This window comes from Syngnathus floridae, chromosome 4 (assembly GCF_059516105.1).
Source record: "Syngnathus floridae isolate MCC-2025c chromosome 4, RoL_Sflo_1.0, whole genome shotgun sequence".
Taxonomy (NCBI): Eukaryota; Metazoa; Chordata; class Actinopteri; order Syngnathiformes; family Syngnathidae; genus Syngnathus; species Syngnathus floridae.
Genome location: NC_142416.1, coordinates 11955736 through 11980080, shown reverse-complemented (window position 1 = coordinate 11980080; position 24345 = coordinate 11955736). Strand labels below are relative to the sequence as shown.

Sequence of the window (24345 nt, the reverse complement as noted above, 5' to 3'; positions counted from 1 at the left end):
TTCATGTTGCTTACCTGCAAGAGTAGCTGCATGACACTGTTCCCTGCAGCTGCTCTGCCAAGACTGCTGTTGAACGCTCTGGGGATGGAGAACCGCTGGCACTCTACAGACACACGAGATGGCACTATCGTGATACATTGATCCTGACAGAAGTGATGAAAACAGACATGATTCATTGGGCCACGACTGAATCTACAGGCTCACCTGGACTGCTGTTGCCATGGTAACAGAGCAGGCTCTGGGGGTCTGCAAGTTTTCCCGTGGCAGCTATTTCTGATCCCCTGAGCACAAGCGGTTCCTCGTTCAGGACGCGGCCGTGCATAAGGATGAGCATGAGGACCGAGGACAGGCTGTAGGCTTTGGCCGCCACTCGTAGTGGGTGTGGCTCTAAGGTTGACGGAGAGGGGTCCAGCTGGATACCTCCTTGGTATTCGCCAGACGAGGTCAAGGGAGAAGTCGAGAAGACTGATGCGGAATCCAGGTAGGCGGGTTGGAAGTAAGATGCTGACTGGCTGACTTGGTGGATCAGATCACCTTTTGAAAGAGATGTGGAAAATTATAGAAAAAGCTGGGAGAATTTGTGAAAATGGCATTCTGATAAAATAGTATGCTCAAGTCTGTACCCATTTTATTTTCTTTAATCCTCATGTCTTGCGTGATAAGAATAATGGTCAAACAAAGACCACAAGTCAAATGAGTGAACGATTACAATTAATGATCTTGGCACCCGGCATAATTTTCAAGTCATCGACCATTAGAGAATAATTTGAATTTTTAGCACAAACATCTCAATGATGACTGTGGGTATAACATATCACTCTCGAGAAAGCCTGCAGATCTCTTACCCATAATGTTGAGGATGTTGTCAGCTATCTCAGTTGGAGTAACCGTTCCCTGCTTGGTGTCATTTTGCAGAATCTCTAACATGGACTCAAGTTTGTTGAGTGTGCTGTTCTGACACTCCTCGCAGATGAACTCCCGACTCACCGCCTAAAAACACGCAAAGGAAACAACTAACTCGTACAAGCTTTTTAGCTTGCGACCATCTTTCACTCTCACAGGTCCTCTTTTCTTGTCTCTTCAAACAAAACATTATACTTACTGTACATTGCGCCAGCGCAGCAGACGTTTGCTGAATGTCATTAACAGTGTTGAGATCCAGCGCAGTCAGCGCCCTGGTAATATTGCTGCGGACTCTGACTCGGTAAATCCGCTCCGCTAGTGACACGCGGGTTGACTCCCTGTTCTGCTCGTACTGTTACAATATAATCAGACAAGAGGACAGATATTGAGATACAGAGAAATACATTCACTCTGTTAATTCTAATATTTGTTTGATAAAATTGTATCAGTTTATTTATTTATTTATTTCATCAATCAATCTATTCTCTGGGCTGACTGAGTAATCCTAAAGGGAAATTGGTAAAATGCATGCATAGTGTACATTCCAGTGTTCATGTTCAGATGTCTCCTACCTCATTCAAAACAGTAATAAGAGCCAAGGAGAGCTCCCTGACCCTCTGGGAGTCTCCTTGCTCCAGCAGCTGTTTAAGTTTGCTGTCAGTCAACTCAGCCAGCCAATGAGGAAGACTACTGTACACAGCTGGTGGATCCGGCAGCACCACCTCAATTGACCTGTGGACCAAAAATAAATGACAAATGGTTTAGCTTTCTACGTTTTATGAAATCTGCATAGTATTGTTGTAGTATTTTGTGTGATTTGTAGCTCCACCAATAAATGATTTTCCACAACCATTTGCTTGTCTTCCACAAACACAGTCAAATTTTCCATGGAGAAAACAAACAGTGCAATCTAAGGTGAAAATCTCTTTCAATACAGCAGTCTCAACCACTTGTACACTTATTGCCAACTGGGCCTGCAATCTGAGTAAACCCGCAATTTAGTGTCCGCAATTTAGTGTCCGCAATCTGGGATCCGAATGACTCTACTTAAGCAGCTCTACTTAAGATACAGGTTAATCACTACAAGTGATTTTCACACACCAAGCTGCCTCTGCTCTGCTTAATGGCAACAAGTTCGCAAACAAGGCAATGAAGCCTTCAAAACTACCATCAAAATAATGGAATAGATTAGACAACAAATAATCTTAGGGTGTCTTTCATGACACCCACATCAGGACATGAAGAGCATAGCAATTCTCCTAATCCTATGCTAGTTTAAGCGCAGGTCCAATTATCTTATGGAGCCACAACTCAGTTAAATGAATGCAGCAAAAATGTTGTTGTTGTGGTCAGCGCCAAATTCTCAACCTCAAATTAACTTGTTTACTTGTTGAGGGCAGTGATTGATGCTCCCTGAAGGTCCTCCACGGTAATAGACACGGCCACGCGGTGTCGAGCCGAGCTGAAGCCCGGGGGAAGGAAGGCCGAATGTTCTGGACTGCTGCCTTTGTACACACAGAACTCCTCACAGTTGTCCTCCTTACAGCGGGTTGCCAACAAACTGTAGAGTAAAGGTGTTTCCGAGACGCCCCGATCACTGTAACCTGGAAGGATATTTGGAATGAAAGATTATGATATGGACTTTAAAAAAGAAAAACATGTCAGCATGCATTTAAGAGGGTTCTCAAGTCCTTTCATATCAAATTCACAAATTCATCTAGGGTCTCTTTATAGTGGGGGTGCACTTCTGGGAGAACCCAAAAGGGCTTTCCCTGAACTGTCCCACATGGTTGGCCAAAACAAAATGCGGGATCTGCGACGAGATAAATGCAATGTACCTGAGCAGTTGAAGTGCACTCTGTCCACCAGGGTTCGAATGGTCCAACTTCCACCGTCTGCTTCACCGTTGTCTCCTCCCACTTTCAGGTGACACTTCCCACCACCCGGAGGCATGTTGTGGTGCAAGGTGATGGAGGCAGCCCCCTCACCATCCAGTGCGTCATCGGTTACGTGCAGGGTGAAAATGTACGAGTCTCCGTGGCGAAGGACGCCCTGCCGCAGTACCAAGTTCATGCAGTCATTTCCTGTGGTGGTCGAAGAGGAGTCCAGGATCAGAGTCTCGTTCTGCAGCGTCATGGCTGTCCATCTCTGATGAGGATAGAGAAAAATGAAGTTGTGCACTGCAGGCTTGAATGTCTGCATTTCCACTGTTAGATAGAACTTTGACGCCTGAGAAGACGCGCTGTGAATTCGGCTAAGCACACCCAGCCGCTTGAAGTGACTCAGCACGTATTTTGTCATACTGATTGTTTCCCACTTTCAGTAAGGCTATCATCTAACTGATTCTCTCTGGCTGTACTTATGCAATGACCTCAGTCTCACACCCACTGCCTAATAACTGCAGCAGAAAAATTGGAGTAGCAGAAAACAGAGGAGATGCAGTAATGGGAAGAGGAAGATGCTGGAAAGAATGACCTCACTGTTGTTTGTGAGTAGCAGTGACCTCATCTGACTGAGACAGCCACAGTAGGATTGTGATAGTCTGCATGTTCCAATGAGGCTTGTGTGTTTTTACCCCGCGATGGAAGCCCTGGCAGTTTGTGCAGGTTCCTCGGAGGTAGACATAGGAGTTCTGGCTGATTTCGTAGATGGACTGTGCCCTACAGGACACGCACTCCAGGTATACCATGGGAATGTGACCGCCCTGGACCAGCACCTGTTGTCGTACATACACATTTGTGAGCTATACTGGAACAAAAGCATTTAATAAATCATATCCCATAATCACCCTGGACCTAAGAGGTTCCTGAATAAATTAAGATTTTAATTGAAATTTATAGAAGGTGCACACTCACAGTTTGTGTTGTGGACTCTGGTGTCATTCCATCTTTGCTGATAGACAGTTTGAAAGTGTATTCAACATCTTCCTCTAATTCAGAGCCAGATATTCCCAGGACAGGACCGCTGGAACCCAAGCCGAAGTTTAGGCTGGAGCAGTGCTCTGGACCCTGCAGGAAGAGATTAGGCTTGACAGTAAGTTCAGGCAACTCACTTTAACACCTTAATCAAACTAAAAAGAAACATTCATGGACTATATTTTGTCTTATGACAGCTCAATTTACCATTTGTATTACTAACTCATGTCAGATGTTTTTTTTAATCCTCTGTCTTTGTTTTTAATAAATATTCAATGACACAGATTCAATATGCAGTAGACTTCACTCATTATTCAAGACATTATGCAAACGTGCACACGTGTGTATTTGATGTTTGAATATAATTTAATTGGCAGGGCGGGCAGGCAGGTGCCAGCTGTGACAGGCTGCGTTCATCAAATCACGCTTGAAATATTTGCTTCGTTTAAAACACACCACACACCAAAACCCACAAACACGCTCACACACACTCAGGCTGGACACACCTATTCTGCTGGGTTTTACACTTCGGTCCAAAAAGAGGTGTTGAGTGTGAAAAACATTACATGAATTCCCGCTCACAAGACAAGAAGAAAAAAAGATTGGAACGTGTGAATTGTAAATCCCTCTTCACTTCAACGGTACGCACGACCAGATGAACAATTATATAACTTTTCCACAGCTATAAAAGTTATAGCAAAGTACTGCACATCTTATAAGTGTGGAATTTCCTTTCCACTAGATTAAAGTCAAATGTGCAGAAGGGATCCAAAGAAAGAAAGAAGCAAAAAGGCAAATAATGAATCATTATGTTAATGTTACACAATACAAGATGAGCACATACGCAATTGCTTACGTGAGCAACATGCTGTAATTGTGTGATTATGAGTGTTGATTTGCCCACTAAGCAAGTCTAATTTAAATGCTCCAAGGAACATTAGCGGCCCTTTTAAACAAATGAACCAAGCGCAAATAATTTGCATATATTAAACTGCAGGCTTGCAAAGGTTCGCAGTTTATTTACTAGGCATAAAGGGAATTCAATCATCATGCTCAATCATTACAATGCTGACAATCAGACAGGACATTTGACTGTTCTATTTTATCCCAATTATTGCACAAACGTCTCTAAAAATATGTGTGAATTTTGCGTTCATATTCTCACCTTTGATGTACTTTGGCAATCCCAATGGTAGTGGAGTAGTGACTGGCTTTCAGGGTCCATATTGGGATCATAGGATTGCTCTGCACTGAGCTGGAGGTCCTGGGTCCTGGACCACACCCTGTAGGTGCCGCCCTCTATGATGGGCATTAGCCTGTGAGAAAACAGCAGAGGGGAAAAAACTCATAAAAAAACTGCAGGCTTTCCCGAAATTCTATTTTTGCTATCAGTTTTCATTGGCTCTCACACTGTCAGGGTGAAAGGCAGCATTATTACTAACTTACAAGCGTTCATTTGATTTAATTTTTGCCAAAAACAAATGAAATATTAAAAGATTACATTCTGTTTAGTTGATGGGGTATGTCCAACCTGTGTTTTTTCATTGCAGTAACATTGGGAATTGTCCAACATAAGAGCGTCAGATTATGTCATGTGAACTATACTGTGTAAATCTCCGTCTCTAATTTTATTGCGTAACACATACACAAAACACTGCATTACTTTCATATGTTGAGCTACTGGCCTCTCTTTTTTTTCTCTCTCTCTCTCTCTCTCTCTCATTTTCTCTCTCTGTCTCTTAAATGGGCAGCACGCAGACTATTTATTTTTGTTTTGTTTGTTTGTTTTTCTTTACCATTTTAGTCAGGGATATGTGAAGGGTTTCCACAGTTCTGAAATATCTGTGTAAGTTAAAAAAATCCTGCATGTTGTCAAGACATTGGATGCGCCTGGGTTTAGAAAAAGTTTTAATAGCTTGAATATAGCCTACTTTAATTACCGAGTTAGAGCATTGAAATCTAAAAACTCATCCCTGTAATTTTGGAGAGAATTTCGCAGTTACATAAGTTTGTATACATTTTTATTCTACAACAGTTTTTTATTGTGTCATTTTTTATACTGAAACAGAATGCAATTAAATGTGATAACATAAATACAATTTCTGAAATACCCCAGTATTTTTAGGTGACCCACCCATAACTGATGATCAATGAAACCAGAAGCAGTAGAAAAAAACGTGTCCTTCTTACTGACCTTGCAGCCATGACGCTAAGTTGCAGACAGGCTGCCTTCCTCAATGGCACGCCTTCATATGACAGAGAAAACACCAAAGTGTAGTTCCCTGTCGCCAATGCCATCTTGGGCAACGACAGTTGGAGCCGCCGCACATCCACCTCCACTGGCAGAGGGATTTCTGTATTTGGGAATGGCTGAAAGGGATCAGTCAAGCCCCCAGAGTGAAGAGGATGGTCACAGGATGGCATTGTGACAACTTGCCACAAGTACTGTGCTCCATATATCATGCAGCCTTTTAGGTCCACAGTGGCCTCAACAAAAGTGGGCTGGGATCTCCAGATGGCGAGGCGGGGAGCTTGAATCACTTGTACCTCTGGTTCCTCACACTCCAGGACACTGATGTTTATTTCAACCTGGGCCAACACGAAGCTCACCAGATTACTACAGTTAACCTGGAAGAGAGAAAAAGTATAAATACCATGACGACCCCAAACATTGCTAAAGATCTACGTATCCATATAATCATGGCCCGATCCATGTATGAAACATACTTGGACCATGAAGTTTCCTGGGTTCTTGTACTCATGGCCCACGGTTGTGGTGTTGGTGTGAACTGAAGTAGAGCCATCATTAAAGTCCCAGAAACAGTCTAGCGGGTTGGAGCTGGGTGTGACAGTAGCCACCAGAGTGACAGTTTTATTGACCAGGGTGTCCTGAGGTGTCGCATGTAGGACTGCGGCCATCAGCAAGTTCTGCACAAGGATGTGCTTGGTGATGTTCTGAGCATGCAATGAATTGAAGGCCCTCAGGTAAATGGTCAATAAACCTGCTTCTTCTGGTTTGAGGGTCATCTGATTTGTGGGATGAGACCGTGAGAGAATTTAGTTTTCGATCTGATGACTATGAACATGAAAAATTTGGATTTCTTTTTTTTTTTTTTTTACCTCTTTGCCAATATGTGTTATCTTGTGGAGGTGGTGCAGGTCAAAGGTCCAGAGAAAGCCAACAGGGTCACCAGTTATGATGCTGGCGGAAAATAATCTCTCCACACCAACAGGGATTGCTGCGCTGCTTCCTTGGATAGACAGTCCACGTACGGGCTCCATCACCTCAACCTGGACGTGTCGCCTCTTGAAACTCACCTGTACAAAACAAACAACAATTATTTTTAAGTTGTTTTTAATGGTGCTATTTTGGGGTGAGTTGGCCTTACCTGATTGCGAGCAGTGAGGTTGACCATGTAGGTGTCCACTCTGGTGAATATGTGAATATGTGAATATGAATTGGTGGTTTTGTTGAGTTGCGGGGTAACGGTGGCATCTCCGCTGATGCTGAGGATCAGGTCAACATCTGAGCCGGCTGCCATAGAAATGGTGAACTCCACCCTCTCGCCGACCGCTGCAAACTCTTTACTTCTCCGTAACTCCAACCCCTGAATCTTGTCTTGGACAAAGAACTCCTTTGAAACCGTTTGCTCACTAATATCATTGGTGGCATTCAGTGTGACGATGGCTGTCTTTGGTTCTTGGAACACTACCGACGTGTTCTGTCCCGTTTCTGTTGTTCCATCAAACAGCCATGTCCATGTCACATTGGTCCCTTTTACCACTTCCCCGTGGAGTATGAGAGGCACCCCTGATGCTATGTAACTCTGCTCAGGCACATCAATTGTGGTGAATCCAAGCCCAGAGATGACCTCCTGGACGCTGACCATCTCAGACACGAGCTCGGAACTAACTTCATTGAAGACCTCTACGGAAACCAGATATAGCCCAGGACTGGGAAACATGTGAGTCTTCTGGGGTTCTTTCCATTGGAGCGTATTTCCATTCACAAACCAGCGGTATTGCAGGTCTGAGCCCCCCAAAGTGGAAACTGACAGATTTGTACGAGCATTGACAGCAACAGGGTTGTCGCTGATCTGTAGATTCACTCCTCCGGTTGGCTCTAAGAACTGAATGGTTCTGTTAACGGACAGTTGACCCAGAAGGTTCGCCGCTCGAAGAACGATAACACACGGCCCCGGCGTGGAGAAATTGACCTCCACCGTCTTGCCACTGATGTTGAATCTTGAGCTAATGGGATCTAGTGTGCTGATGATGTTCCAAGTAAAAGTCATGTTGGTGCCTTCTTTTAAGCCCGCATGAAGGTGGAGAACACGGTTTGTTGGAAAACAGCAACCATCCACTTCTGTGTCCCCACCTACTCCGATCTCCTCCTCGGGTAAAATATGGAGCCCCTCCAATTCACGTTGAACAAACAAGAAGATACTCGCTTGGGCCGTCCCTATGTCATTTTCTGCCGTCACGATGATGTTGAAAGTGCCAACTGAGCGGAAAGTGTAGAACATGGTGTGGGTCCCCGGAATCGAAGTGCAGCGGTCACACAAGATCCAGGAAAATCGCACATCATCTCCCTCCAAAAGGTGAGCCTCAAAGTGGACTGAGGCGTTCAGAGGAACATTTATGAGGCTAGCATTGACAGTTAACCCACGAATTGGTGAGAGCACTGCAACGGGTAAAATACTGTGATTCCTGCTGACGACGTTGCTTGCTGTCAGCGTAATGTTGTAGTTTCCAGAGAGGTTGTATGTGTAGGGGACACTGTGCCCCTCGATGACCTTCCCATCCCCAAAGTTCCATGTGTGAGTGACACCAGGAGATGACACCGGGGTTGTGAAAAAATATGTCTCCCTAAGTGTAAGGTAATTGTATTTAGTACCATTATGTAGAATAAGAATGGGTCCTATGGGCATCTGAACCTCAACCAGAACACTCGAATTACTTGTTGAGATGTTATTGGAGACAGTTACTGTCACTATGTAATGGCCTGGATTTTTATATGTTGTCAGGAGATTGCCAGAGCCACGAATCAGCAAAGGTTCTTCGTCAGTACCCAAGTTCCACTGATAGCTGTAACTATACTCTGGCTCGGCGCTGACCCGCAACCGAATCTCTTCTCCGACGGCATAGTGTGTTTTCTCGAGGGTAAAGTTGATGCTGGTTAAGGCTGGCTCCACGCACACCCATTTGAAGAAGTTGGTCTTGGAAGCCTTGTTGATGCCACGAGAAAGATTAAGAGAAAGGTAGTAGTTCCCGCTTGCCTTGTAGGTGTGTGAGACTTTAGGGTTCCCTAGATGTGTCTCGTTAGGGCTTCCGTCTCCAAAGCTCCATTCAAAAAGGCTTGCGGAAACATTGCCAGACACCCACGTATCAAAGTTAATGGGGGTCCTTTCTTGGACGCATCCGGATGGCTCGATCCTGACAACTTGGAACACGTAGACCTGCACTGTAAGGAGCGTCCAGCCGGAGCTCACGGCATTTGCAGCGGTCACATTCACTGTGTAGTTGCCATCTTTAGCATAGATGTGTGACACGTGGGGTTCCGATGTAGTGTAACTACTGCCGTCACCCATGGAGAATGTCCACGTGATATTATTCCCCGCTGCAAGGTGTGCTTTCACTAAAGTAGGACTATGGAGTTCTGATGGAGAGGAGCTTTCCGCTGTCAACTCTTCTATCTCCTCAAATACAAACAACTCAGCACAGGCCCTGGTGTCGCTGATGGTGTTATTTACGGACACACAGACATTAAAGGCACCACTGCGTGTGTACGTGTGTGCCACTCGCCGACCTTGAGACTGATCGGTATCGTCTCCAAAGTTCCAGTCGTAGTGGATGCCATAGGGTGAGGGCAACGGGTGAGCTTCAAAAACTGCTGATTTGCTGGCAAGGAGAAGCCGTGGCTCTGTTTGTATATCCACATGAGTGAGCATACTGTAGACACTCATGTTAATGCTCTGACTTTTGTTCTCATAACGATTGGAGACGGAGACCAGCGCAGTGTATATTCCTGGAGACAGAAAGTAAAAAAAATGGATTAAAAGACTTGCATTGTGCAGGTGATTATTGATCAAAGGTGTCAAGCGGTGTTATCTCCATTAAAGAAGGACACTGGGATACCTGGCTGGGAGTAGATGTATGTGATGTTGTTGCTTAGGAGGACCTGATTGGGGGAGCCTGGCTGAAAAAGGGATGGTGCGTAGGGAGGCTTAAATTCAAACTCCTTATATCCCCCATCACCGAAAGACCATCTGAAGCAGGGAAAATGGGAATTTGATGTTGAACTTTCAAAATTAAATTAAATAGGTTACTGATGAATTTGGCCCACAATGACCATTTCCATCAAAACACACACACACAGAGTTAAATGCTGACTGGAAATTGGAACTTGTCTCTGACGAGGCAATGGAGAGTTTGGATGAGGAGGAGTGGAAATTCAATAAGTCTCATTGGACCGAGACTGCTAAGAGCGGTGGGAGTCAAAGAGAAAGACAAGCCCACAGTGAGGACAGTGGTTATGTGAAGCCGGCGGAAAGTCAATGTGGAAAAAGTGGAAGAAACCAAAGAAACTGTACAGGGAAAAGAGGCGAGCAGAGCAGAGGGGAAAATCTGAGTCAGCAGCAATCTACTCTAACCACATGGTTATAAATCTAAAGTTGGGAGAAAGAGCAAAAAAAGAATGAAGAGGAAGGCAAACAGAAGAGGAAGAAAAATGAGTAGTGATTTTTTTTATCCATTTTTAGTCTTTGGCTTTCGACTCTTATTGTCCTCCTATTTTATATTAATTTGTGTTTCAAATTGAATTGACTATTTTCACTATTTTGAACCATTACTGTATATGAAGGGTTTTCGTACAGCTGTTGTAAAATGATACACTCCAAAAATAAAGCTGCATTGTATTGTTCTTACCGAAATGTAGCCAACACCGACATGTCCACGAGCACAGAAGCGGTGAGAGTCTGAATGGAGCCTTGAGGGACCACATGCGGAACACCCCTCACTGTGAGGTTGGTCATGGGCTGCAGGCGGTCCACAGTGACATTGAAATGCTCTGTGAGGCTGCTGATGTGGTTCATCGCCGTCACCTGGAAGAGATAGATGGCAATAGCCCAATTCGGATATGCATCATAGAAGGAGAAGCTGAAGATTGAATCAGGTATGAATAATGGATATTTCTACCACTGTGACATCAATGTAAATGTGGCAGAAAATTGAAAGAGATATGAATAATGGATATATCTACCACTGTGGTTGCAATGTAAATGACAGATGTGATTGATTTAGAATGTCAAGCAATCAAAATACGGCACATGAAGAAATGTCTAGCAAGATTTACACCTAAAGAAACTACAGAGAAAGATCATTTGTGTAAAAATAAAAAAAAACCTGCAGTTCCTAGATTATCTAAAAGTAAATCAGTATTGGTTTGGATTTTATTGGATTGGCCCTTGAATATGCAAAGTAAACTAACTCACTGTGAGTTTGTAGATGGCAGCATGCTGGTAGATCACATTAAGGACGGTGTTGTAATACGTAAAGTAGGGCTTGTCATCTACAGTCCATTTGAATGTGGGATTGGAGCCTTCAAGCACTGATGCGGTGTAACTCTAACAATGAGCAGAAACGTGTTAGGGTGATGACCCAACCAACATGAACTACAAAGCAGAAATAAAGACAAAACTATCAAACTCACCACAACTGATTCCATCAGCACCCTGTGAGCTGGATAGGGCTGGACCACCAGCCCTTTTAGTGGTTCTTCCACGTGAACAATCACAGTCAAACTGGATTGTGTCAGATTATTATAGGCTTGCAGCTCCACCTGAATTAGCCCCTCTTGCTCCTCTGCCGCTAAATTTAGATCCACTATTGCGTACTGGCTCGGTTCTGTGACCTCCATCCCTGAACGTGAGCTGGGCTTGCACAGTGTGGGGCTGCCGGCTAAAAAACTTGAAGGACAATTTGGCTGAAAGGTAACACTGTGATTACTTCCTCGTTGAGATACCCTTGTGGCGTATCGGGACTGGACATGGAGGAGCACGTGCGTGTTGTTGGACTGCAGATAGAGGCTTCCATTCCAGAGAGGCGGGTGTAAAATGGTCAACCCCAAAGGAGGAATAATTTGCAACGGGCATGATGCGAAGGTTCTATAGGAGGGTTCAGCAGAGGTCACCTGGAATAAAGTGAACAAAGTCAGCTCACTTATTGCAAACCTTATTACGAGTGTAATATTCAGATTGTTGGTTTTATCTAAGACTGGTATGAGTCATAGTAGACATTCTGTGTGTGTGGCCCCCGCTATGTTTGATATGGGTCAAATGCATGCTGAGATCTGGCATACTTGTGTGTCTTACCTGCAGGGTGTAGAGTCCAGGCTGGGACAGGCCGGCAGACAGCTGCGCTCCCTGCAGCGAGATCTCGCTGTGTCCCACATAGAGCACTCTGATGGGGCACACCACTTGCTCCAGCCATTGTCCCTCACCAGCCTCCAGCAGGGAGTCCAAGTCAAGATGGGGTCGAGGGTCAACATTGTGGCCATCTGAAATGTCTGCCGACTCTCTGCTGGTGTTCATCATGATCCACTCGGAATGGTTGAGGGCTAAAACAAGCTGTCGCCACAGTGAGGTTGGGGAGGACAGGCATCGAAGGAGCGAGCCTGGGTCAGCGTCGTGTTGAAGGCCAATGACGTCACCAGCGGAAACCAAGAGGTCTTCTAACTGCTCTTGCACCTGAGAAAGCGGGGTTTAAGCCAGTGGATGTTAAAAGAAGATCTACATTACATCAATGGTAAGATTCAGGGCCATTTTTTTTTTTTATATTAACACCAGCTGTTTGTATATTTCTGACATTGACGATGCTGTAATGTTTATGAAAACATCATACTTGGCAACAGTATTCCAAAGCTTTATGCAACAGATTAATTCCATTTCTATTATTACCAATAGTTAACATTAATTAAAAGTCACAACAAATCAGAGTTTGAAAAGTGTCCTGAAAGGATTGTGTCAAGTTCTGAGGGTACCCTTTAATAAAAAAGCTAAACTCAGCTCAACTTGATTCTTTGCAGTGGACTGGCGAACAGCTGCAATCCCTTAGCTGTTTATCCGATCTCTCCGTAAACAGTGTCAAATGGAAGTCATTAGCTATTTCCATTTGAAATATTTCCCATCCAAAGACAATCACTGAAAATGCTGACTAAAAATAATGTTCTCTCACCAGAACATTTGCTGCTGGTCCTGCAGGCAGTGTGAAGGCCACCTCGTCCTGTAAGGTATATCGAGGCCTAAGAACACCAGGAGGAAGGTGCTGACCTTCGGTGCAATTAGGGCAGGAAGATGGCTGACAAGGACTAGAGAGGTCCAGGCATTGTTGCTGGAATGGACACCACTGTTGTAGTCGGGGGCAAGAGGGCGGGTCGGCGTTTCTGGAAACATCTGGAACACATATCGCCACTGGTGCGCAAACTGGACCATGACAACCTAAAGCAGAACACAATTTATTTTAGGATCACTAACATTGGAGAATACTAATAGAGTTAGACAAAATGAGATACAAAAACAAATGTATCAGAAAGTCCATAAAGATGAGAATATTTTTTCTAGGATTGACACAGTTACTGTTCTTCCTGTATTACAAAAAACAAGTGAAATGAACGATGCTGTGAGAAACTCTGTGTTCCTAATATTTTGGTTAGCTATGTGGGAGGGGCATAATAATGTTTGGCAGCGTGCATTACACCTTTTTAATCATCACATCATCATTCTTCCTTCAGCACATTCATAGAGATGCATGGGGGAAAAAGGACAGGAGGTGCTGTTCATTCAAAGGTTTCCCGAAATAACCACTTAAGACAACTTGTGAGCACAGGTTTGTTTCTTAGCACCGGTTGATGCATAGCGGGAATATTTTTCACAGGTTATTCGAGGGAGAGACTCACCCGGCAGGAGCAGATGCAAGCCGGGATAATTACAATGAGGGCGGTAGATCTGGAATCGGATGTGGACGAGTGAGCTACGCTCCTGAACGACAAACTCAAGGGAAGACAGACGACCCGCATGAACAAAGCTCAGCGCCGGGAACAGCAGCAACTGAAGAAGAAGGAGCATAACAAAATAGAAACCCGTCAGGAAGAAGATTTGATGAGACGAGAACACGCTGATATTCCTTCTCACCTCGATGCCAGTGCTGGCTGTCTGGGCAGTCGAGAGTGAAGCAACATGTGCCAGATGCAATGAATTATGGGAAGGAAAGACTGCCAGGCCAACCATGTGGATCCCTCCATCTGGAATTCGTACTATTAGAGGGGAAAAAACAACAACAAAGGAAATAAGACGATGAACCAAACCAGAAATGCATTCAATTTCTAAAAATAAGAAACAGTTTCTGAAGTATGCAGGAGAGTTGCCAAAAGTGGGCTAAATGTATTAAAAATCCTGAAATACTGGGGAGATGATACAAAACATTCCAAGTCTTCACAAATATTAACCAGCAGTTGACAAGTTGGTAAATGGATGATTTTGGCCATCCCAAGTATTGTTATATAAGCAAACAAAAACACATTTATTCATTATTCCATAATAACGTTTCTATTTTTAAAAACTTACCTTGAGGGCTATACTGACAGACAAATGCCCGCTTGGTGTTGCACGGGTGCAAACTGGTCTGAGCACGCTGATCAAGGGACACACAAAAATTGCCGCGGGAGATTGGGAAACGAGGTGGCAGGCCTTCCTCTCCATTCTGGGCCTCAGAGCCGTTGACCCAGCGCAGCCTGCCCGGAGACGTGACGTCGCTCAATCCGAGCCACACTCCTCGCTCCCTGGTGAGGCAAAAGACAGGCTATATTGATTAACGCAACAAATGTTTTGCTCTCAGAACTGCGGTCAGTCAAGTTGAAAAGTTGACAAACACAAGGAAAGAGTTTCAAATGATTAAACACCCATCTCCTGTATTGATTAGTGTCAAGTCTAACAGCTCCTTTTAAAAGATGTTCAGACATAGCGATTGGCTGGTAGATGAGCGAGAAATTGTAAATCAATTGTGTGCAATCAGCACGAAAAGGTTTGAGAGCAGTGCTTGACGGTATGCTTTGATAGATGCCCAACAATATGTCCTTGTCATTACAATCCCTAAAATGAGCTCATACAATCTATTTGACTAAACACAATTCTCTTCGAGATACGTGTCAAAGTCGCAACAATAATGTTTTTTATTTGAAATCCTTTTAGTTTAGGGTCTTGAGAAAGGCATTTCAGTCACCCCTCACCAATATTTTGCCCGCTTGTCACATCTGTGAAAACGACGTTTGAAGAAGACAGAGGTTAAAATACAAGCAAAGTAAACAAACAACTAAGTCTCGGGACAAAAAACAAATAGACAAGGAAAGAAAAAAAAGTCCTTATGTAAGCAACGGGGCGGCATGACATACGAGGAAGCTGGGTGGGGAGAAACTCCATTACGGCAGTTTTTTCCTCTCTCTTTGGCTTCGGTCTACAGCAATTTACACACACACACTCGGACACACACACAGGTCTCTTCCTCGTAGGGTGTCAAAGTTATCACGCAGCTGTGCTTTTCCAGATGTGGTGTTCTTGAACATCAACACTAAACACCAAACTTACAGTCTCAACTGTAAGAAGATGAATCCAACAATGCTGATCTGATGAAAATCACCTCACATAAACTACATTCCCAACACATACAGCTAAGTACATTTGGTTATGTCATCCAAACCACTTTGTTCTTTGTAACTGAGAAATAAATTGCTGAGTAGCAATTGAATGTTTTGCTGTCTTGTCTTTGCATCTCTTTAAAAAAAAACGAAAAAAAACCCCACCATTCACTGAAATGGGGAAAAAGTAGTGCAACAGACGGGAAAGGTCACATCATTACTAGTTATAAATATTCTAGATATTTCAAATGGTTGTTTGAAATGTGTTTTGATATCGCCAAAACCTCATAAGTCATATTTTGGTGAATTGCATATTTTTTCAGAAATGTATACTATTGTTATTTTTACAAATGATTGACCAAGCTGAAAATGGCTTGATGTCTTTCACAATGCAATGTTAATGGTTGAACAAGTCGTTCAGTTTTGGGGTTCCCCTAAAAATTTATGTTTTTGGAGATGTGAGAATTCCGCAGACGCCAGAGATATGCTGTTTTGATATATATAAGAACGACTAGACTTGGCAAAAGGTTTATTTCATATCGCAGATGTTCTGGCAACCTCAAAATCATTCTGTTTTCTATATCTATAAAATACTTTTCACAATACATACTATTTCAAAATAATTTGCTGGACATGCTTGATGTGACTCCAATTGTTGACGAAGCACTTAACCCATTTTTTTTAAGGATTTTTGTAATGTTTATATTGACCAGTGTGTTTATTTGGCTTAACATGGCGGCCACAGTGGCAGTGGGGATGTTGCTATCAAAGGTAAAGGAAAAGATGGACAGCTTATTTCAATAAATTAGCATCGTCGTAGGTGTACATCTCAAAGAAGCATGTGGCATCAACCTATTTATATCTATGGCTGTTTTTTTTTACTCAGGCGCACATCTGCTGAACACACTATTTTTGGTACAGTGTCTTTCGACGTACCTCTAATGTCTCGAAAAAGATGTCTTCAAAACACATATTAGAAAATGTCACATTGAAATACTAATCAAAGCATGGCCACAATTATTTCTTTTTGTGTCAGTTTGATAAACACCAAGACACACAGCGATGCAAAAAGAGATCCCAGAGATAAAGTTGAAAACACTTAATCTGGACAGAAACACTCACTGTGTAATTTTATGAGCCAGCAGGTTGCGCAGCGTGTCACCTCTGACTATTGCCAGATTTCCACCACGATCTAAACATTGTTGATGAGCATCAGTCCAGCTCATTTCCCCTGGAACAATCTGGAAACAGCATGAAGACTCGATGTGGTAGACCCCATCTTTTGGACAGTGAGGAGAAGCTGGCAGAAGGAGAAGGAAAAAAGCAACAACATTTTTGACAAAATAGAACTTTTTTCTGTGCAAGGAACAGCAAAAAAATGCACTCCCTTCCAAAAGTATGCAAACAGTTTGCCCAATTCCTTAATGTTGGCTTCAGATGGAAAACATGGATTTGACATAAAAGATAACATTGCAGCTTTTATTTCCAGAAATATACTCCATATGTGACATTAAAAAAGCTATTTTATTTTAAGTGGCCTTTCAAAACCCCGACTCTTGCTGCAAGTCTCACTAAAGGCCATATCATCCAAATAAATGTGTGTGACTCAATCTGTATACATACAATGTCTCCTTATTGGTAAAAAAAAAAAAACCATTGAAGATGCTCAAGTGTCCATCGGCCCTATATGTAGAAAGCCTGCAATGCATGTTGTAACTCGCTTATCATTCCAAGTCAGTCGGAATAGGACTGCAGGATAAATTATACATACAAAAAGCCCCATCTTAACCAAGCCTGTTTCCCAAAGATGAACCTTTCGTCACAGGTCATGCTGTCTGTACATTTTGGTGACAACGCTATACCAATAATAAAGATGACGTGTTGTATGACAGAAAGAACTCTTAAGTGTTATCCATTCTGTACTCTAAAGTCTGGTGCCATGCATGTATAATTCAACCTAAGATCTTTCCGTGGTCAAAACACGTGGTACATATTTAACATACTGTGCTTGTAAGAGCTTGATGGATTGGATGGAATGTTTTCACTCACCTTTTGCAACTTGCACATCATTTTTTGTGATCTCCCAGTCTACATTTAGGTCAAGAGCTCCCCAGCTAACAAGCGTGATTTCCAGACTCCCATTGGCCACAGCAAGAGTTGGGCAGTGCAGCTCCAGTTTAGGAGGAAGTGCCACAGTCACTTCTCCACGTGCAGCAACCTGAACACATATAAATGGATGATCAATCATAAGCAGCACCGTTATTACATTATCAACAACAAAAAGAAAATCTCACCTCCTTGTGTCCAGCCCAGGCTGTCAAACTGACCACATACTTTCCCGGAAGTCCATATTTGTGCGTCGCCATGGTGACTTCGGTTGCTGAGGTGTTGACACGAGGTGAAAGGTCGCCAAACTCCCAGGATAGCGTTACTGGTGTGACGGAGGAGGCAGCTGAGAAACTGATGCTGTTGTGAACGCTTTGAAGTGGGAGGGGCTTCAATAAGATGGAGAAGTCTACTGCAAATACATCGTGGGCTAGAGTCCACCCACATTCCTGAGAACCAGAGCAGAGACAACAGAACAGAGAGAACTGTAATTAAAATAAAAGATCTTGTCCTCCTACAACACTGACATGATTACAATTCCAAAACACAAAATGTTGCATGAAATGTGTTGCCTGGTTAGTAGTGATCTATTGTATGTACACTGAAAATGAGCAACAAAGTACTAAAGATGTCAGCGTATACCTTCATGACACTGGGGTTGGTACAGGCAGCAGAACACTGAGATTCACTGATGAAGTTGGGCTCAGAGTTTGTACTACAGAGACACTCCTGCCTGGCCCCCAGGCCTCCATAGCGGTGTGACGCAGCGAAACACATGCTGTTACATTGTTCCCGCGTGAAGTTGCCCGGCGTGGAGGACGAGAAGATGACAAGTTCGCTACGTCCCCCTCCTCCACTGCTGCCGTCCTCAAGACAAGCGGCGTAATTCAGACCTGGAAAAAGACGTGATTAAATACTTTGACCTACATTAAATACGATACGCTCTCTCAATGCTTCCACCAATGGAAATAGGATAGATCGTCGGTGGTAAAGCAGAAATTGGACAGAGGCAGAAAGTTTATTGCTTCGTACCGCAAGTGAGCACTCTGACGTTGAGCAGAGGTTGGCGACGGAGCTCAGGAGGCTGATTACAGAGCATGGCATCGGGCCGACGAACGCGTACCCCTTTCTCCTGGAGCCAGTTGACCAAGTGGAAGAGCTTACAGTCGCACTCAAAGGGGTTACTGCTTAGGTCACTGCGTAGGAAAAGACAATGACAAAGCAGAACAAAAATGAGCCAATCCATTTTTTGAACACAATACATTTGCAGTAACTGCTACAGTTGGCATCTGACAGAAATAAAATGTGCAATTCTGGATGAAGCAACTGAAGCAAAAAAACAAGTGGTGTATTATAACAGAGTCGGGCTTACTTACATGAGTGTTAAATTGCACAGGTCATCACATATTCTTTCTTCTATCTTGGTGATTTGGTTGTTGCTCAAGTCACTGGTGGAAATAGAGCAGACAATCAATGTTGACAGCGAGAGGAAAAATATCCTATTTCTGCTGAGGATGAGAAAAGATTGCAAATTGCATCTGCCAGTGGTTTTGTTCAAGGACTTTGTCTGAAAACCAACAGGAAGCTTTGTATTATTTGCAATATTTGAATATTCAGAATGAGAAAAGAAGAAAGAAAGAAAGAATATTTTTTATTTATCTATTATCATTTATTTTATTATTATTATTTCTTTTTTTTAATTTATTTCTACTGTACTATATTCACCTATATAGTGGTCTTCCCCGAGGACAACCATAACTACCGAGAGGCCTGCGTTGAAAACAAATCTGACACTCTATTGAAATTGATGTACAATATATGCGCCATATAATGGGTTAAAAAAAAAACGGTGATTATCCGTTGGAGCTGAACAATTAATTGCACTGGCAATATAATTACAAAATGATTAAAAAAAAAAAAAAATTGCAATATGATAAGACGCAAATTGCTAATTACAAAGGCTGCGATTTGTCATTGTGGCAAATGCCATATATGTATGTAGCTCATGCCCATGACAAAATATTTATGATTGCAGCTACATATATACATTTAAGTGCATGTGTGTTGCACTAATACCAAACTTCATTCTATATTAATCCAGCAAACATTCATTTCTCTGCTCTTAGCCTTCCTCGGTCATGCTTCTTTCCAGCCTCCAACCCAGCAAGCTACATAATGGGGCTGTTGTTGTGGTGGTTTTGGAAGGAGCAGATGGAAACCACCGGCCCTTCTCATCACACAAACCTTTTTTTAAATTGGTGGAAGAAATAAAGAAATGGAAGAAATAAGCTAATGAATAGAAGAACAGATGGCTTTACAGATGGAAGAGGGAGAGGTGTGCAGCAAGCCTCGAGCAGTAAGCTGTAATTTATCTTAATTTGTGTGGAAGGGTGATTTAATATTCGTGCAGGGCAAAAGACCTCAATCTTTTTTGGTGCTTTCACAATAAGACATCATTTGACATCGCCATAGAAGTGAATAAAAACAAATAATATATACTGAATTTTCGTTAGTTGTTTCTATTCAACAATATAATCTTTTCTTCTTAAAAACATACAAAAAAAAAACTCCCAAAGACTTTTATTTTAACGCCAGGAGCTTGAGCTCCATATGGCATAGCAATGTTTGCTCATTGACTTGTTGCAAACCTGTTGCAATATATTTTGTTATATGTGCAACCACTTTCAATAAAGCCATAATTTACATCTCGTTAATTTTGTCTAGATGATCATTTAAGATTGTACTCACAGGATTGACAAAGGCCCGCAGCAGAATACTCCTCTGGGCAGAATTACAATCCTGTTACCTTGTAAATATCTGTAAAATGGAGAGCTGCGTGATTGACTGAATAGTGCACAGATGAGATCACAAACACAAACACATGTTGTCTGTATACTCACAGCTCTCGAAGACCAGGGAGTCGATTTAGCAGAGTTGTATCAAGGGAGGAGATGTGATTCTTAGAAAGATCTCTGTGGAAAAAAAACATCAAATTGACAAAAAGGCCAGACCATATATATCTATATATAAAACACATTTTTGATGTTGTAAATACATTGCAGGCTTTAGAATTACAAGGACTGCAGTGCTTGGAAATGAAATGACATCAAGTACCTAAATGGCATAAAAGTGCCTCTGTACCTAACTGTGACTTTTGGTGTACTGTTACATGCCAAGCAAATATATATTTCTGTGGTTTCACTGTCATATCCGAGCAACTACAGAATGGCCTGCAATGAAAACAAGTTTGGCACCCCTTTTCTAAAGTTGTATACAAAGGTTTGTGGCTCTGTTCGATCATCATGTGAGCATGCGTGTGTTGAGACCAACAACTTTGTTACTCGATGAATGTATGGCGGGTCTCGAGAGTGACAGCAGCTGCGTCTTTGTGTTACATTTGTGTGAGAATATTCTCATCACTCTTTTTTTTCCCTCTTCAATGCAATCGCACTGCCAAGATACAACTCCATTTTTTATGAAATGAACAACTCACAAGGAATGTGATGCTGCCTTAATCAGGAATTTGATAACACATCATCCCTCCAATTTACTTGTGACATCACACTTATTTACATTACAGTTATTTTAGTGGATATTTTACATTCCTAAACATAAAAACATTGCCTTTGCACGAAAGCATCTTTACCACATTGTATGAAAATGACATCGTAACAACACATTTCAGTGTTCATCCTGGTGGTAAATTAATCACGACAAAGGAAGTGAAAAGAGCCGAATCTTTGCCAACACAAACAAGGAGGGCTGGTGTGGAACACACTTGAGTGATTTCAGCTTCATTGAGGCTTCGCAGTACTGGCTGAGCTGCACGTGAGGTCGGTGAAACAAAGAGAGAAGAAGAAATGGAGCGAGCCCGAGGTTGCGAGAGGACAGTGCCATTGCAAGACGGCAGTTTACAGCTGGCTTCAAGTTACATGATGAACTAATAAAGAGCACATTGTGCCGAGCATGTTGCACCCTCATTATGTGCACAGTAGACACTAATATCACCTCAGGGGGTATTAAAACAACCTGCAAATGAGACTTTGAGTGTATGGGAACGCACCTCTTGCTCACTCTCTTTCTAGTGTGTGTGAACCGAGCAGGACGCCCATTCCCAAAAGGAAACATCTGAACATTCCAGACTAGCTGTGTAAGAAAGATGGAGAGCAAGAGAGCCTTCTTCCTCTGCTAAAGTCATCAGCCCGATAAAACAAGAGAGCAGCGCAAAGACGCTTGATCTACGAGCTGATGCTTAACACATTGGGCTGACACCTCGCTTGATGTAACGCTCTCCACGGCAGGTGTGTGCGTCCAAGTCGGCTCCGATTCAGAAACGATCGGACTTTCTGTTAGTGGGAAGATTGCTTGGATGAGACATGAAGGGATTTTGTCACAGCCATATAAATTGACCTTCAACATATCTATAGCAACAGGCTCCTGTTCTCTCTGCTACCTTTGGTCACACGTGGTTTTAATTAGACGTGCGCACGGGGCAAAGGCACACTCGAGCTATAGTGCTGCTCGCAAACACCCGCAGCACACATATGGTTCTGTTTTACGAACGGTGTGGCCAATGATCTAACCACTCCTTATATGGCCTGTCTGGTGCCACTTATTCTGTGCTGGTGGATAGAAGCACACACACTGGATAGAATATGAATAGAGGAAAAGATATGTTTCCTCAGAACAGATGAGAATTCCCCCTAGTGATATTAATGGAGGTTTAAATGACAGAGATTAAATAGAGGCAGTCTAGAATACGTGCAGCAGGTCTGGTCATATAAGAGATCGGATTTTCTGCATCAGGGTGGCGAAGTGGTCAAAGTCTCCAAGAGTGGAGAGCAGCGCTCCACTAACCCACTAAACACAGACTGCTCTGTGGTCGCTTTTATCCATCCTTCCCTCTGCTGCTGCCTCACCCTGTCTTTCGGCCCTCCTTATTTTTCCATGTTCCCGCTTCTGGGTGAATGTGACATTCAAAAGATGATGGTGTTAAAAGAGACGAGTAACTAGGTGTTAAGAGATGCAGCGGATGAATAAATGTGGCGAGGAAGAGGCCAAATTGTACAAAGTAGGCATTTTTTTGTCTCATTGTTCACACCCCTGCTTTTTAATTTTTTTTAATTTTGAAAACAAATATATTTTATGGCTTGCCTTTCATTAATGGCTCAGCAATTTATGGAGGAATCAAGAACTAATTGATTATCAAACTCATCGATAATCATTTTTGAGGATTGATTAATTGTTACAGAGCTTGTTTGGTTTAAAATTGTCCGTATACTTAGAACTTCAGCCTCTCAACAGTAACTAATCTCATCAACATCTACTTTTACTTTGTAAAACAATGATCAAGATTTTTCTATATTTTCAGACATTACAGATCAAATCAGAAAATGTATCTTTATTTGTGCTTAAATTGAAGTCATATTTTGAATTAAGTGATGGAAATTAAAACGTTTTTATCCAATTAATCAATTAATCCTACCATAAAAACAATCAAAAGTTTAATATACATAATATTTACTTGTTTCAGTTTTGCTTTCAACATTAAATAGTGGTTTCTTGAATTAAGAATTCAAAAGTCCCTCATAATTGGCTCCAGCTCATTTGCCAAAAATGGCTTGATGAAGCCAGGGTGACATTGCGAATAGAAAGCATATGATAAGCAAAGAAGTGGCAATGAACGCTGCCACGACAACATTTCAAAGAACCATATTCCCAATCCCATTGCTCCCATTGCATTTCCTATGAACTTCACATCCCCCAGGCCCAAACGTATTTGCATGCTATCTCGGTAGAGGTCAAATATGCTGAGCGTTATGAGACTTCAGTGCGTTTTTTTCTTTTTTTTATACTTCTCATTCATATACAATTTCCAAGGGAGGGCATTTTGTACAGAGTTCTAGAGCACTCGTCTGCATGAGGAGGACATTGATTGAAGACGTTTGGTCTAAAACGTCTTAATGTTTAATTCAACGGCCCGGTTGGGTCACAAACACTCTCCACTCCTCTCCAGAACATTCTGTCCATTTTTCCAGCTGCTGCTGTCTGCATTGTCTGGTATCCAGCTGGAATACATTGGGCAGCTGTGTGCAGCGGTTTAACACACTCACTCAAATAAAGCCTTACACGCGCGCATGCACATACGCAGACACACACACGCATAATGACCATGTCGTCAACGCGTGCAGGAAGAATGAAAAAAACTGCACCGCAGTCATGTGCTCATTGGACGCTGTTTCTGGTAAATGAAATTGTGTCAGGCTGTTCCATAATCATTTAGTATTGCATATAAAAATATTTAGGAATACAGTGCTTCTGGTGAGAGGGAAAAAAAAAGCAAACATTCCTCTACAATTGCGATGAGGCCTGCTCTCATTCATCTCATTACTGTCCTGTACTGAAAAGAAATGTTGACTTCACTTATTATATTTCTGTTTGACTTTATGTTACTTTTTTTGAAGATTTGGAAACCCAACTTATATTTTGTTCTTAAATTTTTGTGGCAAACATTTGAATGCAATTATCCAACAACTTCATTTATTATTGATTTTTTTAAAACAAATGTTCACTATGTGAGTCCTTGGTCACACAGCATGCATCAAAATGGTATTTTATTGCCAAGAAGGAAAATTCAAACTGAAGACCTCAGTCATCAGATCATCCATTTTTATCAAACACTAAGAGACAAAACACCTTCTGAATCAACAGCAATATCAGTAAAGAGCAATG

General features: G+C 42.5%; 1 protein-coding gene across 1 annotated transcript in view; it reads right to left on the bottom strand.

Annotated features, from left to right (window-relative positions):
• The window catches only part of pkd1a (polycystic kidney disease 1a), a 40915-nt gene that overhangs the window by 12962 nt on the left and 3608 nt on the right, over positions 1-24345 (bottom strand). The window contains exons 2-32 of the mRNA XM_088372824.1: positions 20514-20585; positions 20362-20430; positions 18990-19061; positions 18646-18809; positions 18256-18506; positions 17802-18062; positions 17557-17725; positions 16630-16807; positions 14441-14655; positions 14009-14130; positions 13774-13924; positions 13053-13315; positions 12191-12565; positions 11530-12009; positions 11312-11443; positions 10746-10921; positions 9957-10087; positions 7208-9846; positions 6939-7136; positions 6546-6845; positions 6013-6446; positions 4984-5134; positions 3759-3911; positions 3479-3619; positions 2742-3051; positions 2291-2507; positions 1476-1635; positions 1103-1255; positions 846-990; positions 205-534; positions 15-103 (exon numbers count right to left, since the gene is read on the bottom strand). Coding sequence (XP_088228950.1) covers positions 15-103; positions 205-534; positions 846-990; positions 1103-1255; positions 1476-1635; positions 2291-2507; positions 2742-3051; positions 3479-3619; positions 3759-3911; positions 4984-5134; positions 6013-6446; positions 6546-6845; positions 6939-7136; positions 7208-9846; positions 9957-10087; positions 10746-10921; positions 11312-11443; positions 11530-12009; positions 12191-12565; positions 13053-13315; positions 13774-13924; positions 14009-14130; positions 14441-14655; positions 16630-16807; positions 17557-17725; positions 17802-18062; positions 18256-18506; positions 18646-18809; positions 18990-19061; positions 20362-20430; positions 20514-20585 — 8701 coding nt within the window. The remainder of the gene's footprint in view (positions 1-14; positions 104-204; positions 535-845; positions 991-1102; positions 1256-1475; positions 1636-2290; positions 2508-2741; positions 3052-3478; positions 3620-3758; positions 3912-4983; positions 5135-6012; positions 6447-6545; positions 6846-6938; positions 7137-7207; positions 9847-9956; positions 10088-10745; positions 10922-11311; positions 11444-11529; positions 12010-12190; positions 12566-13052; positions 13316-13773; positions 13925-14008; positions 14131-14440; positions 14656-16629; positions 16808-17556; positions 17726-17801; positions 18063-18255; positions 18507-18645; positions 18810-18989; positions 19062-20361; positions 20431-20513; positions 20586-24345) is intronic.